This window comes from Mugil cephalus, chromosome 1 (assembly GCF_022458985.1).
Source record: "Mugil cephalus isolate CIBA_MC_2020 chromosome 1, CIBA_Mcephalus_1.1, whole genome shotgun sequence".
NCBI lineage: Eukaryota > Metazoa > Chordata > Actinopteri > Mugiliformes > Mugilidae > Mugil > Mugil cephalus.
The window spans coordinates 38,846,689-38,863,765 of NC_061770.1; the positions used below are offsets into that span (position 1 = coordinate 38,846,689).

At 44.3% G+C, this 17,077-nt stretch overlaps 1 protein-coding gene across 6 annotated transcripts in view; it reads left to right on the plus strand.

The window, feature by feature from the left end:
• The window catches only part of nrxn2b (neurexin 2b), a 690,784-nt gene that overhangs the window by 567,780 nt on the left and 105,927 nt on the right, over window positions 1-17,077 (plus strand). For all 6 annotated transcript variants that reach the window (XM_047590093.1, XM_047590084.1, XM_047590056.1 and 3 more), the window contains one exon: window positions 5,122-5,303. In XM_047590093.1, coding sequence (XP_047446049.1) covers window positions 5,122-5,303 — 182 coding nt within the window. The remainder of the gene's footprint in view (window positions 1-5,121; window positions 5,304-17,077) is intronic.

The window sequence follows — 17,077 nt, forward strand, 5'->3', positions numbered from 1 at the left end:
AGCTAATTGGACGAAAATAAGAAATATTTGGCTCTCGTTTTGAACATCTGCGTAGAAGAGATTAAACACATGGGTGCAACATGGCATTTCCATCATTATTGTTACTCAAAGTGAAAGTGGGCCGGCTGATTGCTTGACATGGTGGACTGAAGGTCAGATGAATCCATACTCGGTTAGCAATTTGTGTGCTGACAGCTCCCAGGGCAGCACTAATTTACTTTTAACTCATAGTTTTCTGTAAAGGCAATTATTTGCTCCTTGGGAGAAATGCCTCTCTCAAGACGCTGCAGACACACATTTTCAAAGTATACATTAAAAGCAGTATTACAGGCCTGCAAGTCCAATATCAAAACTCAGCATTTGCTTCCAAATAGCTGTGCGACCAAAAGGGACCGCAATGGCAAACAGATTCTACTCTGGCATTCTAGGTTTCATTTGAAACTTGAGAAACTATTCTTTTCATGGACACAAAGGATCACATAGCTAGAGCTAACAAACAAGCCCCATCCACCAGAGAAACACACACAGCTAAACTTCTATTTTCACTGTCAGAATATTTCATTAACCTCCGGAGACCCAACCATTTGTATGGAATGCATCTTAGGACCTAAGAAGTATAAAAATAACCATCATCTTTGAACTGGAAGTGGGTTTTTGAACAAACAATGATGTGGCCACTGTATATTACAGTTTAAGTCACCAATTCGTCATTGAAAATTGGAAACGATGAAATCCCAAACGTACTCAGAGGAGTGCTCGGGAATTTGTTAAATTTGCACGGCACATAAAACTAAAATAGTTAATAAGAATAAATAAACAAATGTGATGACCCTTCGCTACCAATACATTGCAGACAAAAGTGTCTTCTTATCCGTCTAAATAAAGCAAAATAAGCTGCTACAAACCTAAAACATAATGTCCCCATATGAGGACGCTGGGCCTCAGGAGGTTAAAGCCAACTTACACCAAATGAGATTTTTTATACTTGGTCATTTTGAGCCTAACATGTTTCACCATCAGCTTTGCACCACATGGTGACTTGCCTCACAGAATCTGAGCCGTGTGCCTCCGTTTTAACCAGAATCTATTACAGAGTATGTGTGCTTAGTAGTATTTAGGGGTGGGCATATCGCTCCAAATATCTATAATATCGATACCAAGGCTAGAATCGGTATCAGCAGCTTCTCTCCATGTCCGTGTGGTATCGATATCGGTATCAGCGATACTTTCCCTGTATTTACTTGGGATTGGATCCATACCAAAATTCCCCTAGTGGTTTTATGGTTGAGGGGTGCTTGAGTGAGTTCAGTGACATGTCTGTGTGATATAGTGTTGCTAACAAGGTGTTTTTACTGCTTAATCTGGACAAAATCTTAGGCGCGAAGACGTTGAGAATGGATTCCCTGAAGTCTTACCCATCTATAGAGAGGGTCATGCGTTTGTGTTTCTTTTCTTCAATATTTCTGGCCATTTTGAAAAGCAGATAGAATCTCCCTGTTATTATTTGATGGATAGAGGATGCAAGCAGTGAATCTTTTGACTTTCTTCTTCGGGTGTGTTCAGAGATCGTGGGCAAACCCAGCATCTCGAAGTATATACAGTATATGCTGCCTGATTTTCAGATCGTTGCCTTGAAGATAACCAGGGAAGAATGCCCTCCAGACCCTTCTTATTGGATTTTGGACAATAAGAAGGGTCACCTTTTCTCTCTCCTCTTCGCTCCATCTCTTCCTCCCGTTGGTGTGTGTTGCACTGCAGCATTCAATGGATTTTACCTCAACCACAGCAGCAGGTGTTTGCTGGAAGAAACAGTGACACATGGATGCGCCCTGTCAGACTACTCATTAGAGACTCTGCACCTCCTTTGTCTCCTCATTTAGAGGGGGAGAAGACTGTGCGAACACGCAAACGCGTGCACACACGTATACAAGTGCATCAAGCGGCAGGTGGCCACTATCAGCTGGACAAATCAAAGCAGGCAAAGTCAACACCGGCTCATTGGATGGATGTAGATAGAAGCAGAAAGTATTATTCCAGCATAGAAGCTATTAGTTTGTTTGGTTTTTCCGGGAAACTATGACACATCGGTGCCTCCGTTTGTGACTTTCATGAAAGTGAATGTGCTGATGATGAAGACAAAGTAAAAAGTGACAAGTGTGGCTGTGACGTTCATGCAAACTCGCTGGGGAAGGCAAAGCATATGGTGGAGGCTACGCATGAGGGGGGTGTTAATTGGCGAAAATCAGTTCACCGCTAGAACACGCATAAGATATGCGGTGACGATACGAGCTGCATGTCTAATTCATGGTACACCCTAAATGAGATGTCAGTCGGCATTACACGTGAGTTGGCAAAGGCCCTTTTCCTGTTTCCCGCACCATTACATCGAATAGAATGCTCACTTGTTCCGCATTGCTTAATACAATTTTGAGAGAAATTTACCATTAGGAATTAGATGTTTCCTCAAGCCTTGGGTGTTGAAGTTGAATTTGAAATTCCATTCTGTAGTGTGTAGTTTGCCATTGGATGGCAGTACGGGTCATGCTTCAACCAATACAGATAAAAAATATATATGTATATATATACCCCTGCATGCAACTGGATAGTCCGGCATAGGGGTGGTCATATTGATCGGAATCAGATATCGATATTATCGGCATCGTACTATTGTGAGATCGATACTGTTGGTACACTTTCTAGCAAATTACTCCTCACAGAGTTCTCCTCTCTCAAGTCTGTGGAAATTATTTAATTTATATACAGTTAACTTGTTTTATATCGTAATTAGTTAATAAAAAACATTTTTTTTTCGGTATCGGCAACACTAGCCCTGTATCGTCAAAAATCACAAGAAGCAGCCAGGCTTTTGACACTGGCTATCATTCTTGTGTTGTGTAGCATGTAAATAGCTGTTTCTTGAGCTGAGTGATTTCATATATTGTATTTTGAAAAAAAAAATATATATATTCTTCCCTCTTTTTATTTAAAAGCTGGGTACTCTAGGTTTGACTGCTACATTACTGAAGTTGAGAAGGAGTCAAGTTAATCAACCATAATGTCCACAATTGCTGCAGTAGTTGCAGATAGTTGCAGATCCTGACTTTTACAGGGTCAAAGATTGGATCCTACACTTGCCATGGTGCAACATGATAGGGCCTTCTTTTTTCCTAGGCCTTTCAAATACCTAAGAAATTTCCCACATCTCATATTTTGGGTGCGTCGAGAAGCACCAACTTCATCGACCATTTTCTCCTTTTCTCTCACATGACTTCACTCTCATTCATTAGAGCGTGGCTCCCCTCCCTCTCTGTTTGTCGGCCATTTTAGAAATCCTTCCTCCTCTTCCTGGCGAGTTTTCTGCTTTCCCGCTTTCCGCGAGTCTCCTGTGCTGCACTCTTAATAAACACAGGAAAGAAAAAAAGCCCCAAAAAGAAACCGCCAACTTCTTCTCTCCACCATCCGCAGTTCACGCTATTCCCTGCCTCTGTACCCTGTTGCCTTTCTTTCTTCATCCTCTCTCTTCCCCCCCCCCACTTCTTCCTCCCCTTCTCCTCCGGCACACAACCTCTTTATAGCCCTCCTTGCCATGCTGCGATAATTAGCGCTAAAATAATACAGCCTCAAGAAAACAACAAGAGCTGAGCAGAGGGCTTAGGTCTGCTGGGAGGGAAGGAGGGAGGGAGGAAGGGAGGTGTGGTGGGAGGCAGAAAGACAGAGAGAGGAGGCCAGGGAAAGGGAGGGGAGTTGTGTGTTTGTGTGTGTCAGCCGATTTCAAATGGCTAGCGGATTGTTAGATAATGAAAGTGTCAGGTAGCCGACTGAGGGCGCGCGTATACTGTATGTTTGCGTGAGTGCATGCCTCCATTCGCTAGCAGCTAGCTTTTATTTTCTCCTCGGAATGAATGAGACCTTGTGCGGCACCATTGCTGTGACTGTTGTTTGATGGCTTGTTGCCCCTGCAGCCATGCCAGCCTGCGCTTTCCATCCTCTCTGACTCGAGCACACCTAGAGAAAGAGAGATTTGCAAGTGGATGTGCTTTCCAGTGCTGTTGTGTACTAGCATGTCCAGACTCGGCTGAACTACACAAAACTGGGGCATGCGCTGCGATTCAGCGCTTTCTCCAAATATTTTTTTGGCTCCGTTCAACTGGGAAACCTTTTATTAATGTTGCGTTGTCACCAAAATTTCAGAAACTCCATCGAAATGTGTGTCGGGGAGGCGGTGGGTGTGCATAAACGTGTCTTAATCAGGCTGTTTTTATCTGCGTACACGTGCATGCATTAGAATCAAGACATACCGCCGCTTGCGTGGATGTGTGTTTATGATCCGTGGAGGATCGACAGCCCACAGGGTTGAGAGCAGTTCACTGTGGTTTCATTACTCTATGCTAATCACAGCCAACGCCCGTCATTTCTCATTTACCACCAGGCTTATTGGAGGCAAGCCAAGTCCTCCGTTACAGTTTAGACACGAAATCCGTCAGTGTATGGGGCGGGTAGACTTTTTCTTTTTTAACTTATTTTATTTATTTTTTATTAACCTAGAACTCAAGAATGCTGTTGAAGCAAAGACTCTTTGACAGGGAGATCTGAGGAATTTCTTTTGTTGAAGTTGAGAGGTGCTGGTTATGCTGACAGCGTAGCCGACACAAAGTTTGTCAGTTCGCCCTAGTTTGACAACGCAACTGCAGGCAAATATGGGCAAATGGAGCTACAGTGGACTGGCACGATTACCATTACAAAGGGAAGTGACAGCCAGTACCAGTGAAGCGCTAGCTCTCATGTTCTGACTTCATATGGCCGAGATGTAGACTACGATACAAGTGTTTTATTTACCAGAATAGGTGCTTTCTTACCTATAAACCACCATTTTTTTTCCAAATCATGCCTATCAAGGCATATTTAAGTACATACAAACAACTCAAAAAGGTGAAAAAGACAACCAGGAAGTACCAAAAATGCAGTATCCAAAAAGCATTTTTAAAAAACCACTGGCCTTCCTTGAACGATTTTTTGATATACCATGATTTGGTTGAGTGAGAACCTTCATGGACTAATTTTTCATCGTTTCTAATGGTGTTCTTTGTTTGCTTGTTTGTTTTTGTTTTGTTTTTTTTACAGCTGGGACAACTTACATCTTTGGGCGAGGCGGAGCCCTCATCACATACACCTGGCCACCCAATGACCGGCCGAGCACGCGGGCAGACCGGCTGGCAGTGGGCTTCAGCACGCAGCTGAAGGAGGCCATTCTGGTCAGGGTGGAGAGCGCCAAAGGACTGGGAGATTACCTGGAGCTGCACATAGTAAGAGACTGAACCGATGATATTAATGGGCAATAAAATGGCGAAGGGGTGTCAGTGTACCTCAATGGGCGTTCATTCGGATACATAGGGGAACTCAGAAAGACAAAACAGATTTGTAACAACCAACAAGAGGTCATTGATGTAGAGTGAATATAGTGAAAGTATAAAGCTACTTTGTTTGAATTAATCTGTACACAAATTGACACATTGACGCAGTATGTCGGCGTGGGATGGGATGATTTAGGCTGGCTTTAGTACAAGCCTGATATATGTACACATTGATATACTTGCTTAATCATGATTCTTCTGAGCCCCGTAGGCTTATAGACTGACTTTCCACAGAATTTGTAGGGCTTAAAGGATCATTCTGGTTTATGTTGCGCCTTTTGCCTTTTGTTTTGCTGCTTATAATACGATGCATCGACAATGCATTCCTATATCTCAAGAACTGCATATAATGTCATAAGAATGATGGCCAAAATTAACAAGAAAAGTCCTCTATTGTATTGAATGCGAATGATCCTTTAATGTTGCAGTTGCTTTTAAAAGAAAACCAGATTTGCTCCTGTAAATCTGAAAGCCCAAGTGCTGCAAGTGTTAAAGAATTCCCTTTGAGTGGCATTTAGATTTAGCCGCGTCGTCGCGAGGGTCACTGACAGAAAACCAGTGTGTGCAGAGTCCAGAAAATGACTAATCATGCGCTGGCATTTTGTTTTATCCCCTGTCAAACCAGTTATTAGCCTCATTTCTGCTTTTATTGCTTTCATATGTTAGGCTAAAAGGTCATTTGCAGCCACCTCTAATGGTAGCTTTAAATGGTAATTAGGGGACAGCAGGCATTTAAAAATGCATTTACACGAGCTCCAAATTGTCTTGTTGACCTCTGCGCTTCCTCTGCACAATATTACCTTCCAGGCTCTGAGTAAAATTTGATGGTGGGGTTTCTGTTAATTACCAACTCAGACCACACCTTGTTAGTCGGATCCACTAATCATGCCGCCGGAGTCACACAATCAAAGCACTGCTGTGCGCTGTTACTGTACCGGCAGTTCCTTTACACTCACTTAAAGTACTCAGTTATTAAGGCACTGTCGTCGACACACAGCCATCTGCACGAGTGTGTGCGATCACATCACCACTCCAGCATCCCAGTGACCCCAATTTGTTTGGGCCACCCGTGCCTAGAAGCGACAGGAACATAGTCGACCCTGGGTCACGTCTCATCCACTGCTCCATAAAGCGGGAGTGACAGAAGGAGGGATGATAGGAAAGAGAGAGGGATAGGTGAAAGAGTAGCGGGCCCGAGCTGGTGGTTGGACTCTAATGGGTCAAGGCCAATTTGAATGCTTTTAACAATGGTGGTAAATAATGATAATGACTGTAATGATGAGAGATTACTCTGGTAAATGCAATGGACACAACAAACGATGCCCCGGGTTGAAGCGGCTCTGCAGTTCAAGGATCAGTTCCTGTAATTTGCTGTTGATGTTCAGCTGCTTTTCAATGCTCGAAAGGTTGTTTGCAGAGAGTCGCATATGACTGAAATATAGAGCAACAATTGCTTGGTTTATCCAAATTACAGTAGCAAGCCAGTTTTAGCTTTTGCCTCTTGTGCGTCCCGCACTCCTGCACTACACGATGTTTTTGGACATTCCTGCAATCACTTGATCACAATGGAAGCAAAGAGAAATTTCTCCTGGTGCAATTGAAATCAAGAGCACCATTCCTTTCCAGAAACATTATTTTCCCTCAACATGATTACTGTAAGTCTGTCATCATCCAGGTCATGGTATATCCAAAAACAACTTGCCAACTTGGTAGAGTTTTTTGGGAAGATAATTCACCACTCATCCAAGTGGTGGGAAGTGGAGGTTTAAATAGGAGCCCATCAGAATTTTGCTTGACTTTTCGGTTAGCGACCAGAAAGTAGCTTGACTAGTGTCCATAACGACTAGAGACTTAGCTGTTGTTCAGTTTTTTGGGGGTATGGTTATCGTGCCTGTAGGATACCTGACCTGTAGGGCTCTTGAAGAGGTGTTTCCACTTATTTGAGTAGGTTCTTCAATAGATGGATAGACGGACGGACAGCTAGCTTCCAGCAGATGTTAAACAACTCCAAAAAACACCTGAAACCCATATACACGCACATCATTCTTACGTAAACTCTAATTCCCAACATGTCTTTTAGATCTGAAGAAGAGGCTGCCTCTTCTTCCTTTGTTTCGGCTTGTTTTATATTAGATATAACATGTCTGAAAATTCTTCTAAATCAAGACACTAAAACCTTGTCAGAACCTTTAACAGCCGTGTTCTTTGGTTTATTTGGGGGAACAAGATGGTAGTTTCTGTAATGAGATGTTGCTGTGGGCTTTCTCAATGTAATTTTCAAAAGCTGTGAGTGCTGCAGCGAAGCTCCATCTGCCTTCATTTCATTGGTGGTGGTGGTGGGGGGGAAAATGAAACCGGAACTCTCAACGTGGCTTCAAATAGAAGATGATGAGATGACGTCAGGTTTTCTTTTTCCTCTTTGTAATTTCATTGAGCTCATCCGTTAACTGGGATTGAACTTTTTGTGGGTGAATCATTAGGTGAGGCATTTGGGTTGTTTTTTTTATCCCAACCTGGAGGAAGTTGTTTATCTCGGCCTGTCGCTTATGATCCCTCATCAGTCATTCTTCTGCTTGCTCTTCTCTCAAGTGCATATTCTCTATCTAACTTCTGTGCCTTTCATTTACTCCCCTACTCCCTCATGTCTGACTCTTTCATTCTCTCATTTTCTCTCTCTCTCTCTCTCTCTCTCTCTCTCTCTCTCTCTCTCACACACACACACAGACACACACACACACACCAGTACCTCCGACACACCATCCCAGCTCCTGTGCTCCCATTGCAATTACATTTCATTTGCTGCCGTTCCTCCCGAGTCGCTCCCCTAAATGACTCTGTTCAGACTGTGGTGGGTGTTTTGGTCCTGTTAATTATGCCCGTCTCTCATTGAGGTGAGAAGTACAGGCAAATTAGACCTGAGGACCTGTGAGCCTTGGCCACATATCATCCCACCTGATGGGGGCCTCACGGACCCAATCAACCTACAAAATAGCTGCAGGTTCAAAGACTGATGGTGGCCTCGAGGTCCAGTACCTGGGGCCTTACTTGTTAGCTTTGGCTAGTTGATCAAAAATAAGTCATTCCAGATTGCCTTGTTCCATGGACACTAATGGGATTTTAAAGGTCTTCACTCTGACTGACATGTTTAAAAGTTGACAATCCGAGATTCTGAAGATTTACAGAAAACAAAAATCCACCATGACTCATCTGACAGCTCATGGATTCCCTTAGCTTCTGTCATTAAGCCAGTGACCCGCAGACTCAAATCACAGCAATATCTTGTCCTTGCAGGAAATGATATAACACTGACGGATGCTGTCTCTGCCTGTCTGTCTAGAAATACTGGCACTGGTGGGCACAGCTGATAATAACATGCCACCAGGATGCGATCGGGCATTATTCCTTATCTTGCTCAAGCCACCCGTCTCTTTATATGCCCTTCCTCCCTTACCAGGCCTTCTTCCCTTTCATGCCACTCCCTCCTTCCATGTCTGTCCGTTTACCTGACGGAGGGCAGGACATCACTCACTACGTCTTCCTGACTCGCTGTCATCGTTCCCCCGCAGTACAAGATGTAAAGTCGAGGTTGCGGGATGCGTTTCTTAAGCCAAATAAAAGAGACATATCACGTCCTCGTAAAACCTCCTGCCTCGCACCTACCTAATTATTTACCCTGGGTGTGTCTGAAAGTGCTGCAAACTCTCTCGCTGACATTTTGGAAGTTCTAGATGAAAAAGCTTTGAAATGCATTATCTGGAAAATGCCACATGAATGAATCATTGCTGAGCCACCCAAGACATGACTGTGCATATTCCTGTAGCGGTGCAGCGTTGTCTGTAAAGATTCTCTGTCATCTACGAGGGAGAATATTGAGTGGTAGTAAACAAAACACATCTGGGTCTAGTCTTGGAGACAATTCGCTGTTCATCAATCAGCCCTCATGCTCCCTATATTTAATCACCCAGAGAAGTTAAATACCACATAGCTCCCCAAGAGTCACCAGAGCCAATTTGAGCTCCGTGGATGAATGGTGCGACGTTTTCAAGAATGCAGAGAACTTCTAGTTTCCTTTCTCTCACCCTGCTGCTGTTGGTTACCTCAAGTTGCAACTGCCTTTCACATTTGTTGTGTTGTGTTATTGTGACAGGCAGTCACTGCTGTGGGTATTGCATTGTCAGACTGGTCTATATGGGCATTGTGAGATGTTTATGCCACTCGTTCCTAGTTCATCTTCTTTTCATTCGAAACCGAACGTATTTCTAAAATCACCAGTGCACACTAGGAACTAGGAACTTGTGGCTGATCCACAGAGGTCTGGGAGTGCCCTGTCAGCAGCTACTAGCGGCTATTGCTGTGTTTTTTAGGTGTCTTTCTTTCACAGGGCTTCCCTACGAAGATGGCATGGATCGTCTATCATCACAAACAGCTCGCTACTCTAAGTGCTTGCCAGCTTTTGGAGCTTCTCAGCCACTGCCACTTGTTGTCTTTAGCCTGTGATCGACAGATGGTTCACCCAATCCGTTTTATTTTTTGAGTGCCTGCCCTTTTTCAAGCAGTTTCCCAATACAGCTTCTCAGATGGCCTTGTGTAACAAACCGTCTGGCACGTCTAGTTAATTGCGCCGAGACGAAAAAGCAAGACCTTATTGACTTTTTGTTTGTTTAGAACAGTAAAGTATGCCGAGATTGCAATTCCCAGATCTTTAAACCATTCCTCAAGGTCTTCAGCAAATAAAACTTGCAGATCGTATGGCCTGAGTACAAGACCTTTATTCGCCTGAAAGGGGTCCATGAAGTGGTGCATTAAGAATCTCCACCACAGCTACTTATGCAATGATCAGGCATAACATTATGACCACTGACAGGGGAAATAAATGAGGTTGACCATCTTACAATGGCACTCCATTGTTCTGCTGGACCAGACCACGCACAGCTTGACACAGACACACAAAAACAGTTTAGAAACTACTTGTGAAACGTGAAGAACAACACAAGGTGTTGACCTGGCCTCCAAACTCATCCCAAGCTGATCAAGTATCTGTGGGACGTTCCTGGATAGAGGATCCTCCCCTCAACGCATAGGACCCAAAGGCCCCCACTAACAACATCCTGTTACCAGACACCAGAGGACACCCTCAGAAGACTCATGTCCATTCTCCGATAAGTCCTAATGTTATGCCTGATCGGTATGTGTCTCTAAGGTGATGAATAAATCTCCACATTCACTCATCTGTAAAAAGTTTTGATGGGCTTGGCACATGTAAAATCAGAATTAAAAGTTATGACTAAAATGTTACAGATTCATCACTTATGAATCTCACATTCATTTAAAAAACCACCCACAACATTAATTAAATAGGAACTCTTATTTCTCTCATAAAAATGTCCATGTCCTCCAGTGCCAACTACATATCTCACAGGACGTTAGGTCTACTGAAGTAAAAGCGGTCGTTTGGGGGGGAAGCAGGACATCATTTTTGCCAATCTTCATGACATTTCCGCCGTCAGGGCCTGCGGTGTTGGAGTCAGGGAATGAAGGGTACTGATAGATATGGAAGTGGGCTGAAAGCTGAATCTCCCATCTGTGGCTGCTGGAAAAGGCAGATGTCCTTGCAAGACCTTGGAAGACGATCATAAAAAGAAACAGGTTATATTTTAGATTTGAGGCATATTGAAGCCTCAGCTTTTATTTCTGCAAAGCTGCATGTGCTGATAATAAGTCCTGTTTGTAGTGTGCACCGAAACCGTGCAGTAAGCAGCAGATTTTAACACCTGCAATCAAATGTAAGTACTTCTAGAACAGATTTTCGTGCAGGCAACGCTGTATTTCAGCCGGTGTACCAGTTGGTTTGAGTGTGGTAAGGATACACCGTCCTCCTGTCTTAGCTTTACCAGTCTGAGTGTAAAAGCTCCATTTGTATCTCTGGCCCTGCAGTTATATCTCAGTGCAAACAAAAGTGCAACATTTGGTTGCTTCATGCGGACTTGATACTCTCAGTCTCAGAGTTGATCCATTTTTTTTATTTTTGCCTCAACAGAAATATTGGCAGTTAACTCTCAGTTTGCCTTCCTCAACCAAAGGAATAGCGTGGGACGTCACAAAACCTTTAACTATCTTCAGAAATTACTGTGCAGGTTCAGAAGTTGTATTCCTTTCTTTAGACGGCCGAGATGATGTTGCTGTTTCCACTCAGAGCCATAAAGGCACAATAACAGAGCAATAAACCAGGGTCATCTGTTATGCACAGAGAGATGAGCCTTTGATGAAGAAAGGGGCAAATATCAGCGCCATTCTTTTCACGAGCTACTCGTAAAACTTCCTAAATGGCCTGACAGATGGGCGAATAAAGTTGCGGGAGTTACGATGCACCTTTCAAACGCAGACTTGCAGTCTTTTTTTTTCTTCTTCTTCTTCTTCTTCTTTCTTTCCAGAGATGTTTGTATTTATTGCCGTTCTCACATTGCTGTCATTACATTTACAGCTGGCAAGTTGTTGCGCTAACTGCTCTGTGGGAAGTGTCTCATCTGCAGTTATGGGCCGGTGCACAGCGCTCGGCGGGCCTCCCCTAGTGCTTCCATCACCGGCTTGTCCGGGACTGGCTCATAGCATTAAATAAGGGCTGCCTCTGATTACACTTTCGGGAGTCATCCTTCACCACAGCTGTCTACTTTGAGCAGGGGCAGGGAGAGGAAGGAGGGGGCTTAGCAAGAGGGACACGGCTATATTTTCTTCTCTTGACCCCACCCTTACCCCTCTCCCAGCATGTGACAAATGCTGATTGAGAAAGGGATAAAGCACCCCCTGCATTCAATTTCCTGCACGCCAGGTTTTTTCGTGGTCGGCGTTCCCACAGTCGACGTGAGGCATCGCACTGGCTCGGACATTAAGTTCTCGGTGAAACTTTTTCTATCGCTCATGGTGAATGAGAGGAAATTTTGGGATTTACCGCCGCCCTCACTTTTATTTTCGTGAGGGGCCACAGGTTATCTGTCGAGGGCTGAAGCCGGCAACTGTTTAATTACGGGTTGAAAAATATGATCTGACACACAACAGCAGCCTGGGATAAGATGAGTGGCGAGGAGGACGGGGTGGATGGAGAGCTTTCATGGTGCAGTGGGGGAGCTGAGAGATGCTGGCGTCAGATAAAGGCAGATGGTGATGCGGATAAAACTGTCAGGGAGAGGCAGAGGCTTTTATCCACTACTCCCAGCCCCCGGTAATACACAGGCACACACACACACAGGGATGCGTATGCACACATATATACAGCGCAGGGTATGCCTTTACTCCTAACTAGCTGTCAGAAGCACACAGAGTCACTCGCTGCTGCTCTCAGGTTTCGCCTAGAATTGCACACCGGCACATTCACAAGGACACCTTCACATTCACTTACAAGACAAGTATGATTAGCCCTTGTGCACACTTTGATCCATGCACCGCCAGAATCTGCAAGAACAGACCTGCACAATCGTTCGCCACACATTGCGACGTTGTTTTGTTTTTCCCTATTTATAACTTCCACACCCCCCCCCCATCATTCCTCTCCTAAATGGGTGTCACTTCCGCAGCCTACTCCCCTTCATCTTGTCGGGGAGGGATGGAGGGATGAAGCGTGGAGAACAGTTGAGGAAGAAAGGGAGGCATGGCTTTGATGAATGCGGCTGCCTAGCAAAGGGGAGCGTGGGCCACCGTCAGTAATGAGATCGGGGTCCGGGTGGGTTTGGCAGGGTCTCTCTCCTCAGCCGGCGGGAGCCTGACAGTGTATCGATTAATCCTTCCCCTTTCGCACCGCTAATTAATTGTCCCCACGGGTGGAGGAGAGTCGGGACGTGAGCTGAAAGTGGGTGGGTGGGGTGGGGGATGGGGGCAGATTTTATGTTAGGGGTTTATTAATGGGTGGCTAACTTTTGATGGACAAAGGGATTAGGAGGTTCCTCTAGCTCAGTTAGGCAGGCGGACACATTTCAAGTCGGACGAAAGTTCCCTCATTTGACTTGATGAGTGCACCACGCAGCATGGCTTTAATTGCTGCCTAAGAGCCTGAGTCTCAAAGCAACAAGTGGATGACTGCTTCAAACCGGTGCTTCTGCTGTTTACTTGGTCCTTTTCCTTGGTGTTCAAATGCAAAGTGCTCCACAGATCCAGGAGGTAACTTCATCGGATGACTTTGTTCATTTGCCTAAATTAAATGTAAATTGTCATATCTTTTGTTTTTGATAAACTGGACAAGTCTACAGTAACACAGTAACCAAACAGTAACATGCAAAGCCTTTGACAGCTGAAGAAAACTCTCAGCATCACTGATCTGATCTGTCAGAGTATGATGATTAAACAGCTACACAGAGAAGACCTGTGAAAGTGTTGATTTATTCTTGAAGAAATACAGTTGAACTTGTTCTTTTTGTAAAGAAGTTGATATGCTCTTGCTGTAGCTTGAACCCCATCACCGTGGTTTTCTACACATTAGCGTAAGTGACCCCCTTAAAAGAAAGCAATACATTACAATAGAGTAAATTGGCAGATGCTTCTCACCAAATTGACTCACAAATTGGAAGCAATTTGGGGTTTAGTGTCTTGTTAAAGGACATGTGGATTGAATCCACCAAGCATCATCGATGAAATTTGAACCAAGGGCACTTAGGACACTTTCTTGGTATGGTGATTCTAAGTCATCACTCTACGTTCCAGTTACAGAAAGGATTCTCTCTGCAAACATATATCTGCATTGGAATATGTCTGTAAACAAGAATATTCTCGTACCAGAAAACTTTCAGGTTTCCATCCGTGGACTGTTTTTGACCGATTATGACTGAGCAGGCTTTGGTTGTCTGCAAGTAAATGGAAAGAAGAGCCCTGCATTACAAATTGGCAGCAAAGATAACACATTTTAACTTAGCTGGCAGAGTGGTTTAAAAGTTGTTCAGTTTTAGAGGTGTCATCTCTCAACTCTAACTCAAGAGTTTTTAGTTGCACTTTAAATGAAGAAAGACACACATAGAGTCTGTATTTCGGATGTCAGATCGGAGAGAGTTTCACAGGCGTGAAGCTGAGCGACTGAATGGTATATGACCCATGGTGGTCAGTGCAATAAGTTGGTTTGCCTGAGGAGGTTCTGAGAGAAAGAGAAGGAATTTGGGAAGTTTAGCCAGATTTGATGGAGTTTGGTTGTGAAGGGAATTGAAGGTAGGTAGGGGATCTCGTACTCGGAATGAGATTGTATTGGAAATCATGGAGAAAGTTTGGGTGATGACACAAACTGCAGCTGTCAAGATGGATGGGTGTCGAGGTGAGGACCCAGGTGTAGGACAATAAGGACCAGGCAGGGAATCCATTGAAAGAGTTTTTTAATAATAAACAAATAGCGCTGCATTGATGCAGGTAAATGCAAAATACAAAAATCAAAAGAATCAAGAACATGGCTTGGGGACGAAATAATATCAAGGAAGTTAACACAAACAACGCGACAAGGAACAAAGGGAAGACAGGGCTATGAATACACAAGAGAGCTCAGGGTTGACAAGACACAGGTGAAACATATCGGGGCAAACAAACCAGGTGAGACCAATTAACACAAGGAACACAGACAGAAAATCCAGAACTTAACAAAATAAAACAGGACACACAACACATGACCTGGACAAACATGACAAAAACACAAGGACGCACGACAGACAGGAAACTAAGAAACTTAAACCAGAAACTCCAAAACATGATCCCAAAATAAAAGACAGACAAAGAACCTTGACAGAACCTTGATAGCAGCGTTTTGGACCAGTTGAAGTTTACTTCATAAACAAGACAAACAAGAACAGGGTCACAGTAGTCGATGCGTGATGTGACGAGGACGTGGTCAAGACTGCCGGTGGTGTTCTGTGCTAGGGTTGGGCGAAGTCGATGAGGTGGAAGTAACTGGCCCGAGTAACGTTGATGTGGACTTCTAGTGATTAAGTGCTGTCGAGGGTGATACCCAAGGGCATGGAGGTACAGTGGATTTATCGATGTGCTAGCGGTCCGTTGGTTATGCCACGAAACAATGGCCTGTGCCCCAAGAGGCGTAAAGTCATCAGATGGTGGCTGCTGGTTTCCCAGATTGAAAAAAAGGCAAGTCAATGTATGCAAGCTAAGATTAGCCCTTAGCCCTTGGTATCACTTGGAATACAGGAACTGACTGAAGATAAGTTCATTGAAACTAAATATTTTTGTTAACATGGTGCCCTCAATTACCTTAACTGCCCATAGGTCACTGTACTCGCTGCTCTCACCGGATACATAGGTGGTGAGAGCAAAGTAATGGAAGGGTTTTTCCGGATCAATAAGCTATTAGGGTCCAAGAGCAGGCCTGTCTCTATGGTTTCAGTTGTGCCTTTACTGATCACCTGGGAAGGCAAAACTGCTCTGTTGCTTATTCTGCCAACTCCTCTCTTACACTCGCCTACCTTCGTCTTCGTATTTTCAGCGTGTACACAACACGATTATCATCGTACTCCCGGTGATTGCTGTGTTATTGCACAGCGTGATAAACGTCTGCCTGTGTTCCATCTAATGTGATGCATGTGTCTTTATTCTCATAATTCGTCCACACTAATCATGCTCCGGGAGTTGCGAGGCATCGGACTGGCACTGACGTCTCTACCGCTCACGTCATTCTGTTCGAGAATTGATGTGTAGCACTTCAGCGTGTGTCGTGTGGCTTTTGAATCCTTTCGAGATGAGAATTTGGACAAGTACGCGTCAGGGTTTCGCAGTGCGACTGTGTGAGTCAGATGGAGACCTCAAGAAACTAGCTCCATCCTCTGCAGAATGAAAACACAGGAGAATGGGACGAGCAGGGGAGCAAAGAAAGAAGACTAAGAGCTTTTAAGAGGAGGGAGGGGAAAAAAAAGAGAGTACACTTATCTCGTCTGTTTTGTCTTAAGTGAGGTGGCCTGAGGAGAAGACTGCTGTGAAGCCTTTGCCAAATGCCACCGCCGCATATCCAGCCCTCAGCTCCCTGTGCGTGCACTTTAGCCAGGCCTCCCCTCACTCGCCGCAATAAGCACTGGGCCAGACAGGGTGACCCATTTTATTTAACGCAACCCCAACTTCGTGCAGCTCAGCGGCCGCCATTAGACGCGATGCATTCTGACTCATGTGCACTCACTATCTACACTACGCCCACTAATACACTCATTTTCTGTGCGAATGCACAGGTGTCGTTACTGTTCTGAATAATCTCATTAAAAACTTCTCCTCTTCCATGATTAACTCGTAGTGCTGACACATGCCTGAATTTCAGAGCGGTTGAGACATCTTTTCTACCAACACCAACGCCTTCCTGCAGTCTATGCAAACTCCTAATTTTAATAATTAACGTCGTCTCTCCGCTTCCAGCTGCGCCTCACACGTCGTAGCATCGAAAGCTGATGGGCTTCATCTCGTACTTCTTGGACTTTGGCTGACCCTTGCGTCTTCTTACCGCATTGATTCATAACCATATTCCAAATTCATTCTTGCCCTTTTCGTGAAAGTTTACGTATTGACTTTCTGTACGCTTTTAATAAATCTTATGTCTCCTATTGATTGTATAGCTGCCACGAGTCCACGCTCCCCTTTAATATCTCAATCGACCTCTAAATGAGCCTCCCGCATCTCAAGAAACAAAACAATCCATAGCTTATTGCCCAAGC